Source organism: Megascapheus bottae, chromosome 16, assembly GCF_031878675.1.
Source record: "Megascapheus bottae isolate mThoBot1 chromosome 16, mThoBot2.hap1, whole genome shotgun sequence".
In the NCBI taxonomy this organism is placed as follows: domain Eukaryota; kingdom Metazoa; phylum Chordata; class Mammalia; order Rodentia; family Geomyidae; genus Megascapheus; species Megascapheus bottae.
The window spans coordinates 21113799-21140831 of record NC_143524.1 but is presented as its reverse complement, the minus strand read 5'-3'; the positions used below and the strand labels follow the sequence as shown (position 1 = coordinate 21140831).

The following is a 27033-nucleotide window of genomic DNA, read 5'->3' as shown; positions in this document are numbered from 1 at the left end:
GGCCACGTGTCATGGCCAAACCTCCCGGAAACGCGCTGCAGCAGCGGCAGTAGCGGCAGCAGCAGCAGCGGGGGAGGGTGGGCGAGCCGTTCGCCTCCGCGCGTGTACGTCATCACCAGGCGACAGCGTTCAGGAAGGGCCCGTGCGGCCGGCGGCCGCCGAGCTTTCAGTGCGCGTGCGTGTCTGGTGCTTATCAAGACCGGGCGGAAGCCGCTCCGCCGGCGGACGGAGGCCGACTCCCATCAGTACTAATCAGGCGTTCGCTCGGGCAGCCCGCGGCGCCCTTCTCTCCTGGAAGCGGGCGCCCCACGTGCTGCCGTCTGTCCGCCAGCGAGGCCCGCCGGCCCCGGGAGCAGGTACAGGTAGCGGGCGGGCTGGGGACGCTTGCCGAAGGGCCGTCTGTTCCCTCCCGGGGTCGGAGCGGACTGGCCCGTGCCGCGGGCCTCTTCCTGCAGGCAGAGCCCCCTCCAGCCCGCAGCCGCTGGGGGCGTGCTTCCCGGGCTCCGTCTCGGCGGTGGCCCGGCCCGCCCCCCGCCCTGCTGGGAGCTCGGTCCGGGTAGTCGTCGGGAACGAGTGGTGACAACGCCGGCTTTGCGCGGGGCCCGCCGGATCCCGGACCCTCCCGGGCCCTCCGCTGACACCTCGTATTCATTTGTGCTGCCGATTTCAGCCGTTGCATTCAGGAGTTCATTTAGTTTAACCGTGCTCCCATCGACGCTGTGCGTACGTAGACGCTTGATGGGTTAAAAATGAGGGGTGGCTCAGGCCAGTAATCCTTGCAGCTCAGAGGCAGACACCTGGAGGATGTCGGTTCGAAGCCAGCCCAGGAAGACAGATCCGAGAGCCTCATCTCCAATTAAGCCTTTTGGGTTTTTTTAGCTGAAAGTGGAGCGGTGGCTCACGTGGTAAAGCACTAGCCTTGAGCAAAAAGAAGCTCAAGAACAGCACCCAGGCTGTGAGTCGAACCTTCAGGGATGATACACACATACACAAAAAGAGCATATGTCCTTTCACCTTCTTTCATGTCTCAAGTTCACGTAGATCTCAGACCTTTATCAAATCTCTTATATATAATTTCATCTAGGTGTAAGCAGACCCGCATCTTCAGTTCCTTCAGAAAGAACGAAGGCTTGAAGTCGTGGTGGTTAACTGTTATTCCTTCTAGGACTCCCACAAGAAGTACAACAAAAGCAGACCCAAATAATTACTGATTTTTAAAAATTGACTTATTTTTCAGCTGTATAAAGGGGTTTCATTTCCACAAGTCAGATTATGAGTACCATTCATCTTGATCCATCTCATCTCTTCCATAGTTCTCCATCTTTCCCCATCTCATCCTCCTCTCAACTTACCTAGTGTTGAGTGCTTTTTGTGGGTTCTTTATGTGGCTAGCCACATAGGCTTACAAGCTGAGGTATTTAGCAAAGGGGAAGAAAGTCAAGCTTTGGAGTCACCTAATCTTATGTGTGAATCCTGTCTCTCACTTTTCTGCCTTAGGATACTTGAATTCTTCATATTACTTGCCCCCAGTAAGCAGCAGAGTGTTGATGTTATTATGTCTTAACAATAGAACATGCTAATGCAGTATCCATGTTTGGATTGGGAAGCTATATTTAAGGTTCAGATTGTTATGAGACATGAGGAGAAAGGAAAGAAACGAGCTGGTCTTGATCTTCCACAGGTGAGGACAGTTAATTGAGATAGAGCAGCAGAGAGGGACACAGCCTTCCCATGGGCTTGGAGACTGAGCTGCGATAGGAACTGGGTTTTAGGGGGTCTGAGCAAGGAGGCAGAAGTTAATGAAAAAGCCATTAGGTCAGGGGAGATGAGGGCTTCTCTCTTGGGCCCAGGATAGAATGTTTACAGCGGTACTTATGTATATTACTCTGCTGGAGTCATGCATTCTGCACTTATGGCCTACGTGGAATCTGTATGCACCTAAGAAAACAGGGTGGGGGGGGTCAGTTCTTCATATTCCATCTTTTATACATAGAAAGAATGAGCCAAGGGGAGAGGCAGGTCCTTCACATATAATGAACTTTAGAGTGCAGTAGGCACTAGAGTTTCTAAGTTTCGACCTCTCATTTTTGCAACATAATATCATGGATATTTTTGTTGTGGTTGTTGTATTTGGTGTAGTTGCAACAAACCTTGTTTTGGTGGGGAGAGACAGTACTGGAGATTGAACCCAGGGTTTTCTTCATGCTGGGCATGTGTTCTACCACTGGGCTACACTTAAAATCCATATAATAACTTTATTAAATAATTTATTAACATTGATTTTTACATATTTTAAATGACGTGTTTAACAAACGAGTATTCAAGAAGGGAATCTTTATATACAATTACTGTCCATATAATAACTTTTGAAGTTTACTTGCCTAAAGGCTTCAGTGTGGTTTTCCCTCACTTGAGTAAATATTTCATCATAGAAATAACACTAGTTTCTTTCCTCAGATTTCATTGGTAAGATGAATTTTAAAACTAAAAAGCAAATTGTACTCTGGTTGCCATGGCTCATATTTGTAATTTTAGCTATTTAGCCCATTAGCCCTCACACAGCTTCACAGAGAAGACATCAGCCCCTTTTGTTTTTAGTGGCAGGGTTTCAACTCATCTTGTTAGATGCCCTACCACATAAATGTATCCCAATCTTTCTGGTTGAGGTATTTTGCATTTATGTCAGGCTAGCCCAGAACTCCTTCTCCCCCACCCCATTTATTCTTTGAGCATACTTGGGATGAGACACATGAGCCACTGCACCCAGCTTATTGATTGAGATGGGGTCTTCTGAACTGTTTGCCCAGGCTGTTTCAAACCATGATCTTCCCAATCTCCATCTGCCAAATAGCTGGGTTACAAGTGTGAACATCGGAACCCAGCAACATCAGCCAGCTTTGAAACCAGGTAACAGCTTTAGGTGGTGAAGAATATGTTACCTGAATGTGGGAAGTTGGCAAAGAAGTACAATGCACATCTCTGTCAAGGAGTTTAAGAAAAACCAGAACATAAATGTTCTGAAAGGCAGAAGAAGAACTGAGTACTGGGGACTCATGCCTGTAATCCTAGTTACTTAGGAGGCTGAAATCCTGAAGAGCTAGAGCAGAAAAGTCCATCTCCAAAGTAACCAGCAAAAAGCTGGACTACAGGTGTGGCTCACATGGTAGAGCACCAGCCAAGCAAGCAAAGTCCCAAATTCAAATTTCAGTTCTGCCAAAAAAGAGATTATATAATAATATATACATATTTCCAAACCATTTTCTCAAATTACCAATATGGATTTAAAAGGGTGTGGGAGCATAGTTCAAGTGGTAGTATGTTTGCCTAGCATATCAAGGTTCTGGGTTCCACTCACAATACAACAACAAAAGGTGGGGAGGGAAAACCCTATGAATATAATTGCTTATGTGAGGCTAGCATGGCAAGATAAATAACACCAGATTGAGATCTATTTCTTCATGAGCGGTGTGAGTAATTCTTTACCTTTTCATGGGGAAAGTGTGGTACTAAGTTCTGAACTCAGGGTCTTGCACTAGCTAAAAAGGTGTTTTACCTCTTGACTCATGTCCTCCTAGTTCTTTTTTGCTTTAGTTATCTTTCAGATAGTATCATACCTTTTTTTTTTTTTTTCCCATTCTTGGGGCTTGACCTCTGAGTACTGTCCCCAGGCATTCTCAAGGCTAGAGCTCTACCACTTGAGCCACAGAACCACTTCTGGCCTTTTCTGTGTATGTGATACTAAAGAATTGAACCTGGGTCTTCATACCTGCTAGGCAAGCACTCTACCACTAGGCCAAACTCTCGACCCCAGTATCATAAATTTGTGAACAGGCTAGACAGACCACCATCCTCCTACTTCCATCTCTCATGCTCCTGGCATTATAGACATACAACACCATGCATTATGTTGAGAAGGGTCTCCCTAACTTTTTGCCTAGCCTGGCCTTGAATCATGATCCTCCTGTCCCTTAAGAAACAGCTTCCTAGTACTGCTTCCCCAGAATCGGCGTGTGGTCCAGATACCTTCCTGTTCTCTCTCTCTCTCCCTCTCTCTCTCTCTCTCTCTCTCTCTCTCTCTCTCTCTCTCTCTCTCTCCCTCCCTCCCTCCCTCCCTCCCTCCCTCCCTCCCTCCCTCCCTCTCTCTTTCTCTGTCCCTCTCTCCCTCCCTCCCTCCCTCCCCCTCCTTCTCTTCTCTTCTCTTCTCTTCTCTTCTCTTCTCTTCTCTTCTCTCTCTCTCTCTCTCTCTCTCTCTCTCTCTCTCTCTCTTTTGTCCGTCACGCGGCTTGAACTTTGGGCTTTGAGCTCTTCAGCTCAAGGCTACCCTAGAGTCACAGGACCACTTGTGGTTTTCTGGTGGTTAATTGGAGATAAGAGTCTCATGGATTTTAGTGCTTGGGCTAGCTTTGAACCATGATTCTCATATCTCCATCTCCTGAGGAGCTAGGATTACAGGCGTGAGCCACCGGGCCCAGCTTGTTCCTTCTCTTTCAGTGACTTTCATCATGAATCGGAAGAAGGTGGATAACCGGATCCGGATCCTCATTGAGAATGGAGTAGCTGAGCGGCAGAGGTCCCTCTTTGTTGTAGTTGGGGATCGAGGAAAAGATCAGGTAAGGCACCATCAATATTTCCTGAGTTATTTTATGCCTGTCAGCATGTTATCTCAAACCACTGGGGGTTTAGCATAAAATGATTTTAAGACCCCTAGAGCTGGTTAAGTGCGATGTGGGGTTCTTTCTCCATTTCTTGAATGTGGGAAATTCTCTGTATTTAGATTTATTAGAAGACAGGCTAATACTGTTTTTATTTTGTGCCAGTTCTAGTGCTTGAACTCAGGGCTTGGATGTGTCCCTTAGCTTTTTCACTCAAGGCTGGTGCTCTACCACTTGTGTCACAGCTTGACTTCTGGCATTTTGGTGGTTAGTTGGAGATCAGAGTCTCATGAGACTTGCCTGGGATGGTTTTGAAGGGCAGTCTTTAGGTCTCAGCCTCCTGAGTAGCTAGGATCATAGGTGTGGCTAAACAAATACTTTTTGAAGCCCAGAGTTCATCTTAGTTTCTACATCTGTCAGATGAAATCTTGGGGTCTAGCAGTCACCATAGATTTTTTTTGGCCCTGTGTTTCTGTGATACTTTTCTTTGGCAGGTGGTGATTCTCCATCACATGTTGTCTAAAGCAACTGTGAAGGCCAGGCCCTCAGTGTTGTGGTGTTACAAGAAAGAGCTGGGATTTAGCAGGTAAGCATGGTCCTTGGGTGTTCCTTCCAACTTACAGTTGCCTGTTTTATAGTGGAATTCCAAATAACTGGGAGGTGTTAGCCATGGTACCTGGCAAGTTTCCTTTGTTCACAGGCCCTATAATTATTCTTTAATTCTGTTTTTATTTTCTTTTGATTTAATGCTAGCACTAGGGCTTGAACTCAGAGCCGTGTTTCCTCGCTTGCCTTTTACTACTTGTACCACACTCCTACTTCTGGATATTTTGCTGGTCAATTGGAGATAAGAGTCTCAAGAACTTTTCTGCCAGGGCTTACTTCAAGCCATGATCCTTAGATTGCAGCCTCCTGAATAGTAAGGAGTTGGGCACAGTGGCTCTGATGTTTATTCTCACTGCTTGGGAGGCAGAAATTGGGTGATCATGATTTGTGAGACTCCATTTCCACTAGCAGATGGGCACAGCAGCTCATGCCTGTTGTTCCAGCAGCAGGGAAGCACAATGGAGGGTAAGAGGTGCACACATCTGTCATCCCCACAACATGTGGGGGAAGCACCTGTGGGAGACTCACAACACAGGCTGGTTCCAAGCATAAAATGAGACCTAAGCTGGGCACTGGTGTGAGATTTGAAGTTCACAGTTTGAGACCAGCTCAGGCAGGAAAGTTCATGGTACTCGTATCTTCAATTTACTCACAAAAAGCTGGTTCAAATGGTAGAGTATTAAGTGAAAAAGCCAAGTAGGAATGCAAAGCCCTGAGTTCAGGCCTCAGTACCAGCCCATACAAACTTACAAACCAAAGAGAAAAAAAAATGACCTGCATGAAAGGACTTCAGGCACGGCTAAAGTGTCAGAGTACCTGGTTCTATCTACCAAAGTATGAGGCCTTTCATGCCGAAAAGTAAATTGTGCCTAAAAGGAACCAGATTCTGAAAAATCTAGTCTTAAAAATAAGTTACAGTCAGATGCTAGTGGGTCATGTCTACAATCCTAGCTACTCAGGGGGCTGAGACCTGAGGAGCATAGTTCAAAGCCAGCCTGGGAAGGAAAGTCCATGAGACTTTCTCTCTTCAAAAACAAACAGCTAGCAAAAAAATTCAGAGACAGTGGGTATCCCTGTCTCTGAATTTAAGTCCTGGGACTAGCACACATACACACGTGCACAGAGGTACAACAATTTAATTTTAGGAAGTGTGTAAGATGGAGAAAATAGAAGGTACTTATAATCTTACCATGTAGGCATTGTTCTCAGCTGCATATCACTTGTTTAAAACCAACTGATAGTCAGGTGCTGGTGGCTCACACCTGTAATCCTAGCTACTCAGGAAGCTGAGATCTAAGAGGTTCACAGTTCAAAGCCAATCTGGACAACAAAGTCCATGAGACTCCAATGAACCACCAGAAAACATGAAGTGGCATTGTGGCAGAGCACTAACCTTGAGCTAAAAGGCTCAGGGACAGTGTCCAGGCCCCGAGTTCACTCTCCACAACTGACCCAAACAAAGCAAAACAAACAAAAGCAACTGATATTGTTGTATATATTAATTTTCTAATTAGAATGTAAATGTTTTAAGTTTATGTTTTGGATGCCAAGGATTGAATCCAGGACCATTCACTTGCCAAGCATGTGTATACCTCTGAGCTATACCCTTAGCTCAAAGCATTTTTAGTATAGATTAAGAAAACCTGATGTGTGTCTTAGAATTTTGTTTTGATGGCTTCTGACTCAGTATTTTCCTTTGGTAAATGTGCCCACAGTTCCCTGGGCAGATTTGCCTTTCAAACTTAAGGGCAGATTTGCCTTTCGAACTTAATTTTATCTAGCTTTACTCTTAAAAATCTGCCTCTTGTTTCTCTCCTATTTCTATTCCTACTTGTCATTCTTCCTTGTAAGTCATGAACATAAAGCTTAAGTTAGAAGGCAGAGTGGAGGTTCCTTCACCCAGTTGACTTTTTCAGAAGAAGTGGAGTACATAGGAGGAAGGGCCTTTGTGCCAGCTACTATGTTAGAGAGCTGTGGTAGAGTTCTGATCAGCGACAAGTCACCATTGTAGAGCTCATTGTCTCTATAACGGATAGGCAAATGGCATATGGATGCCTCAGAGATGACCAGCTTCTATTCTAATCCAGTACCTTTTATCAGTATTGTCTTGGGTAAGAGCTGCCTTTGAGGACAGGATTCAGGGCAAGGAAATAGATATTTATCTAGGAAACATGAATGTAGAAAGGTGCCACCCCTTCTAGCTTCCCAGGCTCTCTGAGTAGCAGCACAGTTAGTTGAAGTATTGACTGGAGACTAAGATAACGAGGCCTCCACTGTTTGGTTTCAGGCTGATTTCTTCCATTACCCATGGTTTAAAATGAAAACTCTGTTCGAGGTCACAGTAAAATAGTAGAGTAGTTCACACACAGACTTAGCAGCATCTCTCCCCACAGCCCATCATAAGTACTCTTTTCCCTTTAAAGTGAGGGAGATGATGATCACACTCACACAAACACACCCATACACCCAGCACCACTCCAAGGTCCTAACTAACTCTGGTTCTGAAGGTCTGCTCCTTCTGCTGGCTAACTGGCTTTCATGGGTTGGGGCTATTGTAGTCACCGGAAGAAGAGAATGCGACAGCTGCAGAAGAAAATAAAGAATGGGACCTTAAACATAAAGCAAGATGACCCCTTTGAACTCTTCGTAGCAGCCACAAACATCCGATATTGCTACTACAATGAGACCCACAAGATCCTGGGCAATACCTTCGGCATGTGTGTCTTGCAGGTGAGAATGGGTATAGTTGGGAAGGGAGATTCTCATGTAACCTTTCCCCTGCCCCAGACACCAGCACACCACCCACCACCAAGCATTCTTAGTGCAAGCCTCAACCTCTTTCAGAGGAAACTGGGTCATTTGGCTATAACAAAAAGAACTGTAACACCAGAATTGATGGAGATGTGCCAGCACATGTAGTCCTTGGTACGTCCATCTAGAGTGGATGGAGCAAACCCTGAGAGCGTGGGTGGACCTTAGGTTGTGCATCCTTGAAGATTCCCGATTCATGAACTGTCTGACCAGCTGAGCTCAGCAGATTGGGCATTCGCTTTCATCTTCTGCGCACCTGAAGAGGCAGGTCCACCACCCCACCCCGTTTTACTCCTTGAAGTCCCCCTACTTTCTCCTGAGTAATTTAGTGAATTCCTCTGCTAGTGTGTATTCTGCCAGGCAAGTTACTAGAAGAGCTTTGTCCATTTTCTTTATTTTCACTTCTGATAGTGTTTGTTTTAGTCATTGGGTTTTTAAGACCTGTGATTCCTTCTACACCCCAAAGGTAGAGTTTATGCATAAATTTACATACTTTTATTTGTATTTATTATATTCACCTACAACTGGGATTATGTAAATTATAAAAGCATTTCACAAAATGTAAATTAAGAAATGAGGAGATAAATCAATAATAGTGGGTTGTGGTGTTCTGTGGTTCACCTGCCACTCTGGAGGCCAGAGAAACATTTTGTTTGCAGTCTCAGTCTTTAAGACCCGGTTGTTAGAGCTATGGCTCCTTTAGGAAGTAGCTCCCCCGTGTGGTGTAGTTAAGCTTTGTCTCGCTTGTTAAAGCTAATAAGAGAAAATGAATGTAAGATGTTTTCTGCAATTGGAGTGTTAATGACGGTTAGAAGACTTGCTTTGAAATAGTGTTTCATAAAGATTGTTAGAAATGTTTTTGTTGTGAAGGTCTCCCTGTACCCTGGGGCTGAGCTCTCTTTTGTGGTGCTCCTGAGGGAGGTACATAAGTATATATTGTTTCTTGGTGAAGGGTAGGAGGAATGGCCTTGGGTTTAAATTCTGAAGCCTGTCATTCCTTATCACCTTGATTAAGTGTCCCTAGGGGTGCTGTTTGCACAGCGAGTCCTTTGTAAGGTCTCTTTCTCCTAGGATTTTGAAGCCTTAACTCCAAACTTGCTGGCCAGGACAGTGGAGACAGTGGAAGGTGGTGGGCTGGTGGTTATCCTCCTGCGGACCATGCACTCACTCAGGCAGCTGTACACAATGACAATGGTAAGGGCCTTAATTCTGGGTGGACCAAATTGAGCTGGTTTTGCTATAGTTTGTTCCCCTTTCTTCTGCTTTCACCTCTGAGCTGCTTCCTGTCATTCCTAGTCTCTCTATAACCTGCCACTTAATGCTCAGCATACCCACACCTCAAGACCTTTGCACTGGCTTTCACACTCGTAACTGTACAACTTTCATCCTCATTGAGTTCAGTATCTAATATCCATTAGCATTGTGATCTTTCTTCACAATGAGTTTAGAATTGACAGCTTAGTCTCTTACTCCTTAACCTGTTTTATAGTTTCGTTAAAGCATCTGGCAGAGTCAGGAGTGGTGGCTCACACCTGAAATCCTAACTGCTCAGAAGGCTGAGATCTGAGGCTCTCTGTTCAAAGCCAGTCTGGTACTAAAAAGTCTGTGAGACTCTTACTGCCAATTAATAACCAGAAAACCAGAAGTGGTGCTGTGGCTCAAGAGGTAGGCTGGTAGCCTTGAGCTGAAGGGCTCAGGGACAGCGCTCAAGTGGTAGAGCTCTAGCCTTGAGTGAAAAAGCCAAGGGAAAGTGCCCAGGCCCCAAGGGAAAGTTCAAGCCCTAGTACCAGCACAGAAAACAAATAACAACAGAAGTCCCCACCCCCCTACCCCCCCCCCACACACACGACAGCATCTACTGTTTGCTTGCTTTCTGTCTATCTTGTACTAGTCTATAAACTGCTTGGGATCAGAGACTCAGTCTTCTTTGCTGGTGACTTCTCAGATCCTAGAAGAGGGTCTGGCATGCTGTAAGCCCTCACTAGATGTTTATGGATGACCGAGTGACTTTGTGCCCATATCAGTTTGTTTTATTCATTCTCTGAGCCAGCATACACTCAATCGTTTCCTCACTAACTTCTGTTTTACTCAGAGTTCTTGCCCACATGTGTATTCAGTAAGTCTGGTGCACACCTTGGCATGTGCATTTCATTGATGTGGGTGAAATGGGGACAATGGCAAAGAAACATTTGGTTAGTAATCCAGCTCAGCACCGCAGATTACATGATGGGTTTTGTCTGCAGCAGGATTGATGATATCTCTTGGCCAGAGGTTGTGTTTGGACCTTGGGGGCTAGTGCTTGTGGATGGCTTTGTTGATGTTGACTTTACTGTCTTGTTTTTCTAGGATGTGCATTCCAGGTATAGGACGGAGGCCCATCAGGATGTGATAGGAAGGTTCAATGAGAGGTAGGTCTGTCATATGGCATTTCCATTCAATTTTGGGGAGTGGGAGAAGTAGTTTTATTTTGGATCCAACTGAAAACATTGCCCTTGTGTCCAGGAAGCTGGGGCAGGATTCCAATATGGAGAAATCTTGATACTGGCCATGCTTATGAGTTCAGAACTGAAAAAGGGTGGGAAGTTGGGCCAAGAACCTGAATTGTCTTGCTGTGGCTCAGATTAGCAATGTGAAGTTAACAAAATCCTGCTTTCTCTATTGGCAAAGCTTCCTTTCAGCAATGGAGGGATTTTATGTTGGTCACTCTTTTCCCAAATATATTCATAGAACTCCTTCTACTTTCATGTCTTTTTAAAATCTGTTTCACACCTGATACATATGAGAGAAAACATTGGATTTTTTTTTTAAGACAGGCATTCTACCACTTGAGCCATGTCATTGCCCTTTTTGTTTTAGATATTTCCTAAATAAGATCTTGCTTTGGTGTAGGCTACCTTCAGACCATGATCTTTCTACTTTCATGTCCCGTGTAGCTAGGGCAACACAGGTGTGGACAACCATTCCTAGCCTTTTTTTTTTTTTTTGGTCGTTTGTGGGGCTTGAACTCAAAGCCTGGGGGCTATCCTTAAACTCTTTTGCCCAAGGCTAGTTTTCACCACTTTGAGACAGAGCTCCACTTCTGATTTTCTGGTGGTTAATCACATGCAAGAGTTTCATGGACGTTCTTTCCTGCCCAGATTGGCTTTGATCTGTGATCTTCAGATCTTAGTCTCCTGAATAGTTAGGATTTCACATTTCTGAGTTGGACTTAACTTTAACACAATGATTTCTGGTTCCACTCACTTTTCTATAAATGATGTAGTTTTGCTCTTTATGGTTGGATGAAACTCCAGTGTGTGTATCAGATTTTCTTTATTCATTGTTATTTCAAACACTAGCCCTTATGAGGGCCTCAGGACAAAAGGGTTTTCTAGCCACCTGTGTGAGGGAAATACTGGCATAGTCACTTTAGCTTCTTGTGGACTCTAAAAAGTCTTGGCAGCAGCTGGCAGTTTGCCTCACATTATTCTGCCAGAGAAAGCCTGTGCAACACCTAAAACCCTGTCCTAGGTCAGTGGTTTTCACCTGGAACACTTTTGCCCCAGGGACATTAGGCAACCTTGGGAACATTCTGAAGCCACAACTTCAAATGGAGAGGGGATGTACAGAGACTAGGCATTGCCCAGGAAAACCCTGAGTACCAAGCACAGGATCCACACCAAAGAGCTATCTGGTCCATAATGTCAGCAGTGTGGTGCTGATGGTTAGAAATCCTGTCTGATTTTCACTGTGACACTGTGGCTCAGTAGACCATGAGTGTAGGAACAGCAGCTGTGAGCCACTGCCTGTGACGGGGAGGCTTTCATGTTTGAATTGGATAGCCATTATTTTTCTTTAGTCAAACAGTGCGTTGTATCTCTTCAAGGGGCTTTCTTTTCCATTCTTTAACTTTTGGCTTCTTTGTGATAGGAGTCACACTGGTATATGTGTTTGTTTCCCTGTGTGACTGGTGACCACATTGGCTTGGGTTTAGATTTTGCACTTTTTTTTTTTGCTGAGAAGCCTTTGAATAAGAGTAAATGGCTGGACCCCCCAGGAGACATGGTGGCTGTGTACACGGAATGTGGGAGATCTGGAGTTTTCTTGATCACCACAGAGGCGTGTTCAGGTGACTTGCAGATGGGGCTTGGAATAATCTTGACAGTGCTCCAGCTGAGTTCTGGCCTTATTAGAGACATGGGACACAATGATCTTCCCAGGGGAAAAGTACTCTGTGTACATTGCCTGCCTCTCTAGCACTTCCTACAGTGGTTTTCTCCCTCAGGTTTATTCTTTCTCTGGCGTCTTGTAAGAAGTGTCTGGTCATTGATGATCAGCTCAACATCCTGCCCATCTCCTCCCACATGGCCAGCATCGAGGCCCTGCCTCCACAGGCTCCGGTGAGTCTGTGTCAGTGGGATGGGGGTGGGAATGCCTTCCAAGATAACTGCCTGTGGCTGTGGTAATCCTGTTCTTCTTCCCTCTGGTAGGATGAGAATCTCAGCCCTTCTGCTTTGGAGCTTCGGGAGTTGACAGAGAGCTTACAGGACACGCAGCCTGTGGGTGTGTTGGTGGACTGCTGTAAGACCCTAGACCAGGTTTGTGCAGGTTCAGAGCTTGCCCACCCCGTGTCAGCAACACAAGGGTAAGATCTAGCATGCAGGGAGCAATGGGAGCCAGGTAGGATAAGTCTGCTCCTTCTTGGAAGGGCCTTGTCTCTTCTGTGCAGGCATGTTTTGTAACAGCAAGGCTGTTCTGTGTGTCTGGGTTCACAAAGGAAGCCAGTTTAGAGTGCAGTGGGGATCAAGAGAAACTGAGAGATTCTGTTTAAATAATCTTTCTCTGTGCCTTTTTCACAAGAGAGTGATAGTTTTATGTTCTCTAATTTCATTTAAGTCTGGTTTTTCTTTCTGACTTCTTGAGAGAGAGGAGAGCTTCAGGCCCTTTGTACTTTTCCCCATTCCAGCATGAACCTGAAGCTGTGCTGGGCAAACAGCAGACAAGGCAAGACCTACCCGTATGCATTTATATGCTTGCTGAGGTAGTTAGCTGGTAAACTTCTCCAGCTTTCCCAGTGACTTCTGGGCTATGGTGGTTACTGATGGGCAGCATGTGTTAAGGATTTCTGTCTAGCCCGAGTTACCTGAGCAGCCAGGCCTCTCTCATCAGTGGATCTGCTCTCATAGTGGAATATAGTCATAGTAATACCCCTCTCTAGACTCACTTCAACAAGCTGGCTTCCTCTTCATTTTGGAAACAATCATAGCTTAGGTCTTTATGCAGCTTAGGCTACAGGTTCTAGGCTCTCTTGAGTTATTTCTAGTAACCTTTCTATTTTTATAGGACAATGTAGGGGAGTGGGAATGAAGGGGAGAAGCTACAATACTAGTTATAGTGTTAGGAAAAAACCCAAACCTGCCTATAATCCCCGAACTCAGGACATGAGGCAAGAGGAGCAGCTAGGCTCCACAGCAAGACCCTGTTTCCAAAAAGGAAAGCAATAGCCATGAAATTCCTATAACAAAAGAAAATTAGTCGAGTACGGAGGGATTCACACCTAAGGAAAAAAGTAAACCCTGATGTTTCTACTGGGTAGCCTATCTCCCCCCATCAGCTCCTGCTCACAGTTACGGTGTTACGTTCTGGATCCTTACTTGTGCTTCTAAGTGGGTATTTCACTATACAGTGGGTAAGTGGCTCCCTGTTAGACACTAACAGGATTGAGCTGGATTGAATACCTCTGCTGTTATAAACAACAATGTACAGAAGGTGTAGAGGCATGCAGCTCCCAGCACTCAGGAGGCTGAGGCAGGAGGAACTAGAGCTTGAGATCAATCTGGGATTACACAGCAAGACCCTCTTCAAATATATTGATGTATATATTATTAGGGCATTCTCAGAGATACATCTGTGAGCAATAACATCTGATATTAGTTTCAGAAAAAGGAATTGCTGGATCAGAGATCAGGTGCATTAGAATGGGTATTGGTGGAGCTATTGGTAGTGTAAGGAAATTACTTTTGTTCTACATTCTGGTCAGCTCTGGGCATGATTGCCTCTATAAGTGTTTGCTAATCAAATGTGGCCTGTGTTTATTGTAACTGGTATGTAGTTGTGAGAGAGAAAAGTACCTTCTTCGTCTGGTTATTGGTTATATTTCTTTCTCTATATATGTATATTAAATTTTTGGTGAGGGTACTAGGGCTTGAACTCAGGGCCTAGGCATGTGTCCTTTAGCTGTTCCACTCAAAACTGATGCTCTGTTACTTGAGCCACAACTCTGCTTCTGGCATTTTACTCCTTAATTGGAGATAAGAATCTCTAATTTGTCTGCTCAGGCTGGTTTCAAACCTTAGTCCTCAGATCTCAGCCTCCTGTATAGCTATAATTACAGGAGTAAGCCATTGGCACCCAGCTCTATTTTTATTTTTTTACTTATTCATCTTTTTGGTAAACTGGTCTCACTATTAGATTTTGTCCTTTTTATTTTAGAAAACTATTTTAGAATGCATATTTAGTTCAGTTAGATTTATCAGCATTCAAAACTTCCTTAAAGTAAAGCGAGAGTAAAGTACAGCATTTAGCAAAGGCCAGCTTAAGACAAATAATATCTGGCTTCTTTTTTTTTTTCTCTCCATATAAATATCTGGCTTCTTGCAGTTTCTCCCCTTCCTATCATCTAGTCTATCTACTGGGCCTGGGTATTTTCACCGTCTTAGTGTTGCTGTTCCAGCTAAGTGCAAAGTACATGGTTTTCTCAGTGTTAAAAGGTCTGTGCCCAGTTTAGATCTCAGCTAGGGATTTGTGTCTGGCCCTGTATAATAGTATGGTTTCTCTGTCAGTGCCACTGGTATGTGCTCCAGGCAGTCCTGTAGGCATTAGGATTATCTGTAAACAAGGGACATCTTACCTTCTTCATGGAACTGGCTTTCTATGGGAGAAGACAGACTGTGTGTGGGAAACTAGCAAATTTCAGTGGAGGAAGAGAAGATTGGCCAAGAAGGATTGGATGTTCAAGACATAGTGGTCTGGCTGGCCTGATATAGAGCATGCTGTGTGAGCAAGGTTTGAAAGGAGGGCTGGTGCTCAGGCAGAGAGGGTTGGCAAGTGAGTGCTCAGGTCTGGGGAAGGGTGTAACTCAGATGTTCCAGAACCAGCAAAGAGGCTGACAGGGTGAAGCAGTTCAAAAGTAAGAAGGAAGATGGTGGGGTCCTCACAGGCCACTGGAAGTGTTGGTGCACTTACTGGATGAGAGGTAGGGGTTGTGGAGGGTTCATAGTACAGGTTCTTCTTAGAGCATCCCTAGTCTGTTACAAAAGGATCCTCTGTCTGATGAGCTGCATCTGTAGATATTGTTGAGGCAGAAAGACCTATTTGGTGGCTACTGTCAAAGAGGAAGCAGGGAAGGAAGGCTGTGAACAAAGTGGCAGAGGGGGTAACTGGTAGACGCTAGGCTTTGAAGATAATCACCAACATTTGCTGATGGATCAAAAAATTGAGTTATGTTTGGTACCTACAATTGGACAGTGGGCACAGATGGGAAGATTGTAAGCAGAGGTTTGGGGAAACGTTAGGCATCCATTTGAAGTTTAAGATCTGTGCTGTGCATATGAAGCTGCACATGTTGAGAGTGGTATATGTTGGGGAGGTCTGCAGTGCAGTGGTGAACTTGAAAGCTTAGAGCATTTCCATGGTATTTATGGCCTTGACACTGAGTCGACCTAAGAAATCAGAAGTGCTGAATGGTGCTGATTGGTCCTCTGGTTTATCCTTGGCATTAGCCTAACCTCCATGGAATGGTAGTAAGGGGCTAAAAGGGGTCTTTCTCGGCTCTCACATAGTAACATTTATCTTTTGTACAGGCCAAAGCTGTCTTAAAATTCATTGAGGGGATCTCGGAGAAGACCTTGAGGAGTACTGTCGCTCTCACTGCTGCTCGAGGTCGGGGGAAGTCTGCAGCCCTGGGATTGGCTATTGCTGGGGCAGTGGCATTTGGGTAAGTTGGTCTACTTTCTAACTTCAGGAGCTCTGGGCTATGAGGGGCAGTGTGTAGGACCTGAAACAGGATAGGGGCAGAACTCTTGTCTTTGGTTCCTTATCTGCGCTGGTTCACAGGTTTTTCTAGATCTTGGGTTCTGCTTGGTAACAGAACCCCTGCTTTGTATCCCTGGAGCGCTCAGAGGCGCACATGCATAAACCTCTGCATACAACTCTGTAGTCATTGTTTAAGGACATAGGGCCTCTACTAAACACAAGAGCAAAGAAATGAGGAAAAGATTTTAGAACTCCGATGAGAATGTTTATGACCAGCTTTGCTGACTGAACAAGTAAGTAGAACGTAAATAGGATTTCTTTTCTTTCTTTCTCTCATCCCCCCCCCCCCCCCCCCCCGCCCCAGTCATGGGGCTTGAACTCTGGGCCTGGGTGTTGTCCCTGAGCTCTTCAGCTCAAGGCTACCATCCTACCCCCTTGCTGGTTAATTGGAGATAAAAAGTCTCACGGACTTTAGTGCCTGGGCTGGCTTTAATGCCCTGCTGGCTTTGAACCGTGATCCTCAGATCTCAGCCTCCCTAAGCTTCCTAAATAGCTTGGATTACCGGCGTGAGCCGCTGCACCTGGCTTTGGCCTTGTATTCTCACTCAAGGCTGGCACTGTAGTACTTGAACCACTCTCTCACTTGTACTCCCTGTTGTCCAGCCTTTTATCTACAAACATCCTTTGCACTCAATGAGAAAAGCACTAAGGAACACTGCAGCTTCCTAGTTTGAAAAACTCAGTGTACCAAGTGATCTTTCCCCCTCATCAGGATACTGGAGGAAGTATCCGGGAAGTGTCCCCACATTGTCTCTCAGTAATTTGTTTTAAATTTTTATTTATTTATTTATTGCCTGGGGTTTGAACTCAGGGCCCTGAGCACTGTCCCTGAGCTGCTTTTAGCTAAGGCTTGCACTCTGTTGAGCCATAGTGCCACTTCTAGCTTTTTCTGTTTATATAGTACTGAGGGATCGAAATGAGGATTTCATGAATGCTAGGCAAGCACTCTACCACTAAGTACATTCCCAGCACTCTCAGCAATTTTTTAACTTCTCTCTCTCTCTCTCTCCCTCTCTCTCCTTCCTCCCTCCCTCTCTCCCTTTTCCCTCTCTTCTCCCTCTCTTCTCCCTCTCTTCTTCCTCCTCCCTCCTCCCTCCTCCCTCTCCTTCCTCCCCTTCCTCCCCATCCCTTCTTTGTGCTGGTGGTACTGGGGCTTGAACTTAGGGCCTGGGCTCTGTCCCTTAGCTTTTTAACTCAAAGCTGGCACTCTACCACTCTAGGCACACCTTCACTTCTAGTTTTTTGGTGGTTAATTGGAGATGAGAGTTTGATGGATTTTCGTACCTATGCTCGCTTCAAACTGCTAACTTCATATAACAGTCTTCTGCTTAGTTAGGATTACTTAGATGAGCCACCAGCAGCTGGCTACAATTTGCTGTCTTAAATACATTTAAGATTGGTTAAGATTAACATGTTTTCATTGCTTTGAGAAAAAAAACACACTGTACCAGTCTAGAGCAGTTTTTATTTTCCTCCTCCAAAGTGCCCTTCCTGCTTCCCTTTTGTCTTTGGTTATCAGCCATGTGACAAAAACAATGATTTCTTATTTTTAATCGTTTCTTTAAAATGTTCTCATCTTCTTCATTTGTTAACAGCCCCCTCTTCTCTTTTGTTCTACAGGTATTCCAATATTTTTGTTACCTCCCCAAGTCCTGATAACTTGCACACACTATTTGAATTTGTATTCAAAGGCTTTGATGCTCTGCAATATCAGGTAGGAAACCATGACTAGAACTTTTGATTTGGTACTGGGTTTAAATCCAGGTGGTCATTGGAATGCTTGCTTACTTTCTTAGTACTAACTTAATCCTAATTTTAAAGCTTGTTTTGATTTGGCTTTTCCCCACTAGGAGCATCTGGATTATGAGATCATTCAGTCGCTAAACCCTGAGTTCAATAAAGCAGTGATCAGAGTGAATGTGTTCCGCGAGCACAGGCAGACCATCCAGGTGAGTCTCGTGGCCAGCCAGATGTTGGGTGTGAGACCAGGCCTACTATGTGCCTGGTTGTGTGATAGTTCTCCTTGGGCATCACTGGCACTGAGAACCTGCCTGTCCTTTAGGCAGTGGTGGTGGTTTGTGGAAACCCCTGTTCTAGATTTTTAGTGTTTTCTGAAGAAAGCATCCATGCAAACTGATGAATGCTTGCACTCCAGTTGCACAGTTGTGGTTTGAGTGGGATGGGTTCTGATGTCACTTCTAACTTTGCCTAGTTACTGCAGGTTTCGAAATGGTACCTCTGAAGTTAGAATAATAGCATCACCATTTAAAAGAAAGAAAAACTTTGCAAAATGTCTCTGAATCTTTGTGGATGTGCCAGTAGCCTAGTTTCCTTTGAAACAGTATTTTTCCTGAAAGCTTCATAAGTCTTCCACACTTTGTAAGACTGAATATCTGCCCTTCTCAAGAGGCAGCAGTGGTGTTAAGTCCATAGGAGTCATCATGTGATGAGCTTACCAAGGGGAGTGCGACTAGCAGGTTCTTGTTGCAGTGGGTTTCATTGATTTTTTTTTGAGTTGGGTTGGGGTGGAAATGAGCCACGTGAGGCTGGCAGTTTATGTTCTTGAACTTTATGTCTATGGATGTGACTGTTGAGGAGGTATACCTTTGATCAGTTCTAATCCTTGAGGATTTTTTCTTTCTAAACCTCTTTCTATAGTCTCTTCATTTTACATATTTCTTCCCACTAGTGGCTGATTTTCTCAGTGGAGAGGAGGAAGATTGGTCTTGGTGTGGGTCAGAAATGGATAGGGTGGGCTCTGGAAACACGGAGCCTGTTCAGACTCAAGAAAAATGTACAAACCAAAGAAGGAAAGCAATTTTCTCAAATGGCCTGGCTCATCCCCTGCTCCTCCTTGAATTTGTAATCAGATGCCCTCTTGTGTTACCAGAGTCATTTTTGTCTCCAGACTAGATGAAAGCATAGTGGGTGATTTGGCTTTACAAGACTCCATTTATCATCCTCTCTAAGACCTCTTTCTTTTGGCTGGAGATTGAGAAAATGATTAGGTGAAAGTGGGCTATACTGGCCCTGGGGGCTGCTTTCTGTGCTTTTATGAGGTGCATGTTTAGTTTCTTTCCTTAAGAATCAAATGGTAGGATCATGATGAGAATTCTTTAATATTCCTCAACCCCCCCCCAAAAAAAATAAAACAAAACAAACAAAAAAAGCAAGACCTGGGAAGCAGAGTGTGGTTGGTGGTTCATGCCTATAATGCCAGCTGTGGGGAGGTGTAGGTAGGAGGAATAAAGGCTAAGACTGCGTTGTTTTTTTTTGTTTTTGCCAGTCCTGGGACATGAACTCAGGGTATGAGCATTGTCCCTGGGCTTTCTCAAGGCTAGAGCTCTACCGCTTGAGCCACAGCACCACTTCTGGCTTTTTTTTAATGTATGGAATACTGAGGAATCGAACCTGGGTCTTTGTGCATACTAAGCAAACATTACCACTAGGCAAAACTCTGGGCGCATGTTTAGTGTTTCATTGCTCACTGAATTCTTTTTTTTTTTTTTTGCCAGTCCTGGGCTTCGGCTTAGGGCCTGAGCACTGTCCTTGGACTTTCTCAAGGCTAGAGCTCTACCACTTGAGCCTCAGCACCACTTCCGGCTTTTTTCTATGTATGTGGTACCGAGGAATTGAACCCGGGTCTTCATGCATGCTAGGCAAGCACTTTAACCACTAGGCCAAACTCCCGGCCCTCACTGAATTCTTTGATTGCATTAATTGGCTAGTCAGATTTCTTTTGTAAAATATCTCTTCATGGACTTTTTTTTTAAGGCCCTTGTGAAAACAAAGGGGTGGGCTGTGTAAGCTTGATGAGTATCTAAGAATTCCTTACCAGTGCAGGGGGTTGATCATATCAGAACAGGGAACACAGTACCTGCAAGAGGAACTTACTGTCTACCACCTCAAGCCATAGAAGGCAGGAATACGTATTTCCTCCGTTTTATAGAAGAATTGGAGACTCTGGGAGGTTCAGTGACTTGTCCAAGGTCACAGAGTGATTGAACTATTTGGTCCCATTCCATTCTTGACCTGCACAGAAAATGTAGAAAGGATGAAAGGGAAGGGAGAGTACAGAGGGTGGACTTTGATGTGACTTTAGCGCCCCCATTCACAATCTAAATATTCCTTTTCTGCAGTATATACATCCTGCAGATGCAGTGAAACTGGGCCAGGCTGAGCTTGTTGTGATCGATGAAGCTGCAGCCATCCCGCTCCCCCTGGTGAAGAGCCTGCTTGGGCCCTACCTGGTCTTCATGGCATCCACCATTAATGGGTAAGGTACCTTGCGTAGAGTCATTATCCTTTTTATTTGGTGCCAGTCCTGGAGTTTGAACTCAGGACTCATGTGATGTTGTCCCTGAACTTCTGTGCTCAAGGCTAGTGCTCTGCTTACCACATGAGCCACAGCTCTATTTCTGGCTTTTTGGTGGTTAATTTGAGATAAGAGTCTCAAGGACTTTCCTGCCCAGGCTGGCTTCAAATAGTGAGTTCAGATCTCAAGTTTCCTGGATACTTAGAGGATTACAGGCATGAGCCACTGCTGTCCAGCTTGAAGTCATTATTCTTGATTGACTCTTGCAGCATATGGTGATTGTGGCTTAGCCAGTTGAGTTCCAGTCAGAGTCTTTGGGGTAGCTTCATTCTTTCCTGGTACTTCTCAAATAGGAACTGGTCTCCTAAGTGAACTATTACTCCTGGTGTGACCCTAAATGAACAGCACAAAACTGAAGAATTTTGGAATCCCTGTTATGCCTATCTCTTTCTGTCTAGGTGGTTAGGTTTTTAAAGAGAAAATAAATGCAGTCCCAGTATTTCATATTAAAATAGTACAATTATGTGCAAATATGTTATTATAGTTATCCCACAGCCTTGGTTTCAGTCCATAACATACACACAACCCCCCCCCCCATACACACACAACTACATATGGTGGTACATGACTAATTTAATGTAAGCACAGAGGAAGCTAAGGCAGGAAGATCTTGAGTTCAAAACCAGGGCTTTTGTATCCTGGGCTATATAGCTAGATCCTGCCTCAAACTACCACTGCTACCCCACCCAATACCCTCTAAGAAAGCAAAGTCACTTAAAAAAAATTTTGTTTTTTCCAGTCCTGGGCTTGGACTCAGGGCCTGAGCACTGTCCTTGGGGTTTTTTTTTGTTGTTGTTTTGTTTTGTTTTGTTTTCCTCAAGGCTAAAGCTCTACCACTGGAGCCATAGCACCGTTTCTGGCTTTTTTCCATGTATGTGGTAGCTAGGAATTGAGACCAGGTCTTTGTGCATGCTAGGCAAGCACTCTACCACTAGGCCAAACTCCCAGCCCTTAAAATTTTTTTTAATGGTACTGAGAATTGAACTCCAAGAATCTTATACTTGCTAAGAAGGCATCTGCTTGATCATTCCTAAGGCTCTTCTAAGAGGTATGTGTATATGTGTGTGTGCGCATGTATGCAGGTGCATGAATGCACACATGTACATGTGCATGTGTGCATGCTGATCCTGAAGCTTGAACTCAGGGCCTAGACACTGTTCCTGAGCTAGTTTGCTTGTACCTCTCTCTCTCTCTCTCTCTCTCTCTCTCTCTCTCTCTCTCTCTCTCTCTCTCTGTCTCTGTCTCTGTCTCTGTCTCTCTCTCTCTCTCTGTTCAAGGCTCATTAGTCTCTACCATTTGACTCATAGCTCCATTTTCAGCCTTTTGTCTTGGAACTTTCCTGCCCAGACTGGCTTCAAACCTTGATCTTCAGATTGGCCAGTCCTGGGCTTGAGCTCAGGGCCAGGGCACTGTCCTTGGGCTTTCTCAAGGCTAGCGCTCTTATCACTTGAGCCACAGCACCACTTCTTTTCTATGTATGTGGTACCAAGGAATTGAACCTGGGTCTTAGTGCGTGCTAGACAAGCACTCTAACACTAGGCCAAACTCCCGGCCCCTGTCTGTAAATTTTTTTTTTTTTTTTTTTTTTTTTGCCAGTCTTGTGCTTGAGCTCAGGGCCTGAGCACTGTCCTTGAACTTTCTCTAGGCTAGAGCTCTATCACTTGAGTCACAGCATCACTTCTGGCTTTCTTCTATGTATGTGGTACCGAGGAATCAAACCCGGATCTTCATGCATGCTAGGCAAGCACTCTGCCACTAGGCCAAACTCCCGGCACAGTGAATTTTTATATAATAGTATATTGTGAATCTTTTTAGGATCTCACTAATATGTGATCCTAAATATCTTCAATATTGGAAAGATTTATATAAATACTATGTCTTAAAGAGATGACTCTATATTGTAAGTTTATTATGACTCCTTCATACGGAAAATATTTAAATAAGTCACTTTAAAAAGTGCTTTATTGGGCCGAGAGTTTGGCCTAATGGTAGAGTGCTTGCCTAGCATGCACGAAGACCCGGGTTTGATTCCTCGGTACCTCATACATAGAAAAAAACTGGAAGTGGTGCTGAGGCTCAAGTGGTAGAGCTCTAGCCTTGAGAAAGTCCAAGGACATTGCTCAGGCCCTGAGCTCAAGCCCAGGACTGGCAAAAAAAAAAAAGAGAGCTTTATTGTGGTATAATTTATATACCATACTCTATCTGCTCAAGGTTTATAGTTGAGTTTTTTTTCAGTCAGAGTTGTTTAACTTGCTTATTACTACAATCAATTTCAAAACATGTTCATGCCCATTCATAAAAAACTGCATCCTCCTAGAATCCCTTCCATATTCTCCAGACCTATGGAGCCACTAAGATACTTCCTGTTCTTATAGACTTGGGGCCATTCATACAATTGGAATCACATAGTATTTCGTCTTTTGCAGCTGGCTTGTATTACCACACCTAGTTTATATCACCTGTTAAAGTGGCTATAAAAAGCATCACTTCGGTTCATATTTCTGACATACTTCTAGTAGCAGCTCCTACAGTTGCCCCGTTAACTTCCTTCTAGTCTCACTGTGCCAAAGGCTTTCCTTTCAGCATTTTTTTTCAGCCTTCTCTTTTAGTTCTCCTCAGAGGTGAGGCATGTGGAGTAATTCCCTTTGCAGAATTAGGCTAAAATACATTGAATGCCTTGTCCAAGGGTACCAAGACTACACTGGGACTTGATCCCAAGCCTGATAGCTATGAGCTGGAAACTTAGGTGAGCAAGGCTGTCCACTGGAAGCAGCAGCTGGCTGCCCCCTCCTGGAAAACAGATTGAGAACCTTATTCCTGACTGCCTTTGTCTTTCTCCTAGCTACGAGGGCACCGGCCGGTCGCTGTCCCTCAAGCTAATTCAGCAGCTCCGACAGCAGAGTGCCCAAAGCCAAGTCAGCACCACTGCAGAGAACAAAACCACAACCACTGCCAGATTGGCCTCAGGTACCCTTGGGATCCTGGCCAGGCTTACAGTTCACAGCAAGTCTCCTGAGCTGGATGGATGGACCCTTGCTTCCCCCGGGACCTGGTGGCCCAGCACCACTGAGCCTTTCTCCAAAAGACAGGAAGACTGGGTCGTGGGAGGCAAAAGATCTTTTCTTTGAGGAGCTGTAGTCGAGTGATAAGATGGAGCTTGCCTTGGGCTCTGGGTGGCTGGCCCAAGTTCGTTCCTACCCCAGGACATGGGTTGTATTGGCTTAGTGAGAACCTTGTGGGGTTAGTACAGGCTACTTTGAATGTCTGCCCAAACAGTTTAAAACCACACAGTTTAAATTTGTGAGCCATTTGTATCTAGGCACTGTGTATGCACACACACACTCATGCATGCATGTGCGTGTGTGCACATGCATGTGACTCCTGGCCTGGGGCTTGAACTCATGACCTGGGAAATGTCCCTGCGATTTTTTTTTTTTTTCCTCAAAGCTAGCACTCCACCATGTGAGCCACAGCTTCACATCCAGCCTTTTGGTGGCTAATTAACCACGGAAGATAAGAGTCTTACAGATTTTTCTGCCAAGGCTGGCTTCAAACTGATTCTCAGATCTTAGCTTCCTGAGTGAGTAGGTAGGATTATAGGTGTGAGCCACTGGTACCTGGCTCAACTATTGTTTCTAATCGCATGTGTGACTTTGGAACAGCACGCACGTTGCATGAGGTATCCCTCCAGGAGTCCATCCGGTATGCTCCTGGGGATGCAGTGGAGAAGTGGCTGAACGACCTGCTGTGCCTGGATTGCCTCAACATTACTCGGATCATCTCGGGCTGCCCCTTGCCTGAAGCCTGTGAGCTGTATCCTCTGGGTCACATTGACCTTGTGAAATGGATGGAAGGGGGGGAGTACAAGAATGAAAAGATTTGGGGCAAGATTACAGTGCATGCCTTTGGTCCTAGTCCTGACTCTGGAGGCTAATGCAAGAGGATAGTTTGGAACCAAGGCTTTCGGGACCAACTCATGTGAAAATAAGAAAATGTTTGAACACTTTTTATTTGTCATTTTCCCTCTCCAGTCTTTATTTTCTGCTGGGGTTGTTAGGCTTATCTCCATATCCTGAGGCGATCCATGCTTTTTCCTGTATATCCTATGTGGACTTCTCTTTGGTTTGTTTTGGTTCCTTAACTCCAGACTAGCTACTATGTTAATAGAGATACACTCTTTTGCTATCACAAAGCTTCTGAAGTTTTCCTGCAGCGGCTTATGGCCCTCTATGTGGCTTCTCACTACAAGGTAACTACAGCGAGCCTTCTGCTAATACTCTTGGGCAGGGAGTGGCTAAGGCTCTGTGGGCAATTCTGCTTGTCTCTCCACACCTTTTACTCTGTAGCTCCAGTGACCTTTCCATTGGTACTTAAATGTCCTGGTGAGCCAGCAGTCTTGCTGGGGAAGGAGCGGGACTGTATTTACCCATGAGTCACTGTGGCTTCCTTACGAAATTCCAGTGTGTAGCTCCATTAATGGGAGCTGGAGGGGGTGGAAAATTTGGCCCATTTCAGAGCCTCCTAAACTTACAGGCCTGAGGTGCTTCACATTTGTAATCCATGGTTGCTGTTTGTCCTGAGACCAACTTTGTTCTATTGAGCTATTTTTGGGAAATATGAGTCTGAGCACTTAGTAGTTTTGAAGCCCTTAAATACTAAAGGCAAAGCATGTTCACAAACAGCCTGTAATGGAAGACTGAAGAGTTGGTTTGGGACCTGGTGATAGCATCTCCTGAAATAGCCTTTTATCTGGAGACAGCTCCCTTCCCAGCTGTGAACTGAATACTGCTAAATAACTTCTGGCCTGAGAGGCCAGTAGGTGTTAGAGGCTCAGTCCCACTGAGGCCGCTGTGGTGTCTCAGGCACACTGCTGAGTTGGTAAGGCGCTTTGCAAGGTGTGTCAGCACCTCACTTGGCTTTGGGGGAAGTCAGTATTGCAATCACTCAATGAGTCTGAGACAGGCCTCTTAAAGGGAAGGACAAGAGCTGGGGTGCTTCTGCTGACCCATGTTTATGCTCTGCAGAACTCGCCCAATGATCTCCAGATGCTTTCAGATGCACCTGCTCACCACCTCTTCTGCCTTCTGCCCCCTGTGCCCCCTACCCAGAATGCCCTGCCTGAAGTGCTTGCAGTTGTCCAGGTATGGAGTGTGCTGTCCTTTTGACATTATTAAGGGAGCTCTTGGGCATCTGTGTGGCTGGAGAAGCTTTTGCATCCTGGCCAGGGGCCATGTGTCTGGGCCTATCAAGGTGGGTTGTTAGGGTACATTAGAAGAAACCGTCACCCTTGGAACTCAGAGCAACACTGTTGGTGGCTGGGTAAATTCAGACCTCCTAAATAGTGACTGATACTTGTGAAGTTAAAGGCTACAGATTGGAGAAAAATTTAACAACTGGCCTGTGTGTATGCATCATTTAACTCACTTTTCATAAATTTACTAATCTACTTTTCTCTTAAGCAGCATGTACATTCTTCACAAATCTATGTAAATTTTTAAAGCTGTAGTATGTCTGATTATATGTTATACCATAATTTGTCATAGCTCTTTCCTGTTAAGACTAGAATTTATTCTGATTTGCATAGAGATGCATGAGCATCTTGTTTTTAGTTGATGCACACACAATTAGATGCATAACAAATAAAGATACCCTCTTTAAATGGTTTTTGCTCTTCAGGCCAGGTAGAAGCCCAGGCTGTGACAGAAGAAGCTTCTATGAGAAATGGGCTAGTGGGGGGCCGGGAGTTTGGCCTCGTGGTAGAGTGCTTGCCTAGCATGCACGAAGACCCGGGTTCGATTCCTCGGCACTACATACATAGAAAAAAAAAAAAGCCAGAAGTGGTGCTGAGGCTCAAGTGGTAGAGCTCTAGCCTTGAGAAAGTCTAAGGACAGTGCTCAGGCCCTGAGCTCAAGCCCAGGACTGGCAAAAAAAAAAAAGAAAGAATGAAATGGGCTAGTAGGTGACAGGGTTGAACTTACTTGGGTGGAATCAGTTTGGAATCCAGAGCTAGGCTATGTCTTCCCTGTCCTGGTTTTCCTCAGGTGTGCCTTGAAGGGGAGATTTCACGCCAGTCCATCCTGAATAGCCTCTCTCGAGGCAAGAAGGCTTCAGGAGACCTGATTCCATGGACAGTGTCTGAGCAGGTGAAGATGACTGGTTATCACATCTGAGTGAGCAAAGATGGTGGTGTTGGAGGATGTGTTACTGAGTTACTGGTCTGTGTCTCCCACACAGTTCCAAGATCCTGACTTTGGTGGCCTTTCTGGTGGCAGAGTTGTTCGCATTGCTGTTCACCCGGATTATCAAGGGGTAAAGTCTGTGACTGATTTAATTAGCTGAATAAGGAAAAATAAAGTTCTCTCCTCTGGAGTGTTAAGCCAAGGCTTGGGGTGGGCAGGCGGGCTTTTCCTTTGTGAGAACAAGGGACTTGTTGAGCAGATTGGCCTTTTATAATTACCTTCTGTCACTTGGAAAGCCCCATTGAGGCATCGACTGTAGAAACTTGCCTTTCTGGCA

At 45.0% G+C, this 27033-nt stretch overlaps 1 protein-coding gene across 2 annotated transcripts in view; it reads left to right on the top strand.

Moving 5' to 3' along the window:
* Nucleotides 1-213: 213 nt before the first annotated feature.
* Nat10 (N-acetyltransferase 10) overlaps nucleotides 214-27033 on the top strand; it is a 35552-nt gene continuing 8732 nt past the window's right edge. The window contains exons 1-18 of one of the 2 annotated variants that reach the window (XM_090347899.1): nucleotides 214-356; nucleotides 4492-4610; nucleotides 5147-5238; nucleotides 7817-7988; nucleotides 9141-9263; nucleotides 10416-10477; nucleotides 12334-12448; nucleotides 12539-12646; nucleotides 15911-16044; nucleotides 17763-17856; nucleotides 17993-18091; nucleotides 20282-20418; nucleotides 23360-23484; nucleotides 24180-24330; nucleotides 24670-24766; nucleotides 25542-25658; nucleotides 26559-26660; nucleotides 26752-26826. In XM_090347899.1, the coding sequence (XP_090204025.1) occupies nucleotides 4503-4610; nucleotides 5147-5238; nucleotides 7817-7988; nucleotides 9141-9263; nucleotides 10416-10477; nucleotides 12334-12448; nucleotides 12539-12646; nucleotides 15911-16044; nucleotides 17763-17856; nucleotides 17993-18091; nucleotides 20282-20418; nucleotides 23360-23484; nucleotides 24180-24330; nucleotides 24670-24766; nucleotides 25542-25658; nucleotides 26559-26660; nucleotides 26752-26826 (1911 nt within the window). In that variant the 5' untranslated portion in view covers nucleotides 214-356; nucleotides 4492-4502. Of the gene's footprint in view, nucleotides 357-650; nucleotides 724-4491; nucleotides 4611-5146; nucleotides 5239-7816; nucleotides 7989-9140; nucleotides 9264-10415; nucleotides 10478-12333; nucleotides 12449-12538; nucleotides 12647-15910; nucleotides 16045-17762; nucleotides 17857-17992; nucleotides 18092-20281; nucleotides 20419-23359; nucleotides 23485-24179; nucleotides 24331-24669; nucleotides 24767-25541; nucleotides 25659-26558; nucleotides 26661-26751; nucleotides 26827-27033 lie in introns of those variants that run through there. The other variant, XM_090347898.1, reaches the window with a different exon arrangement.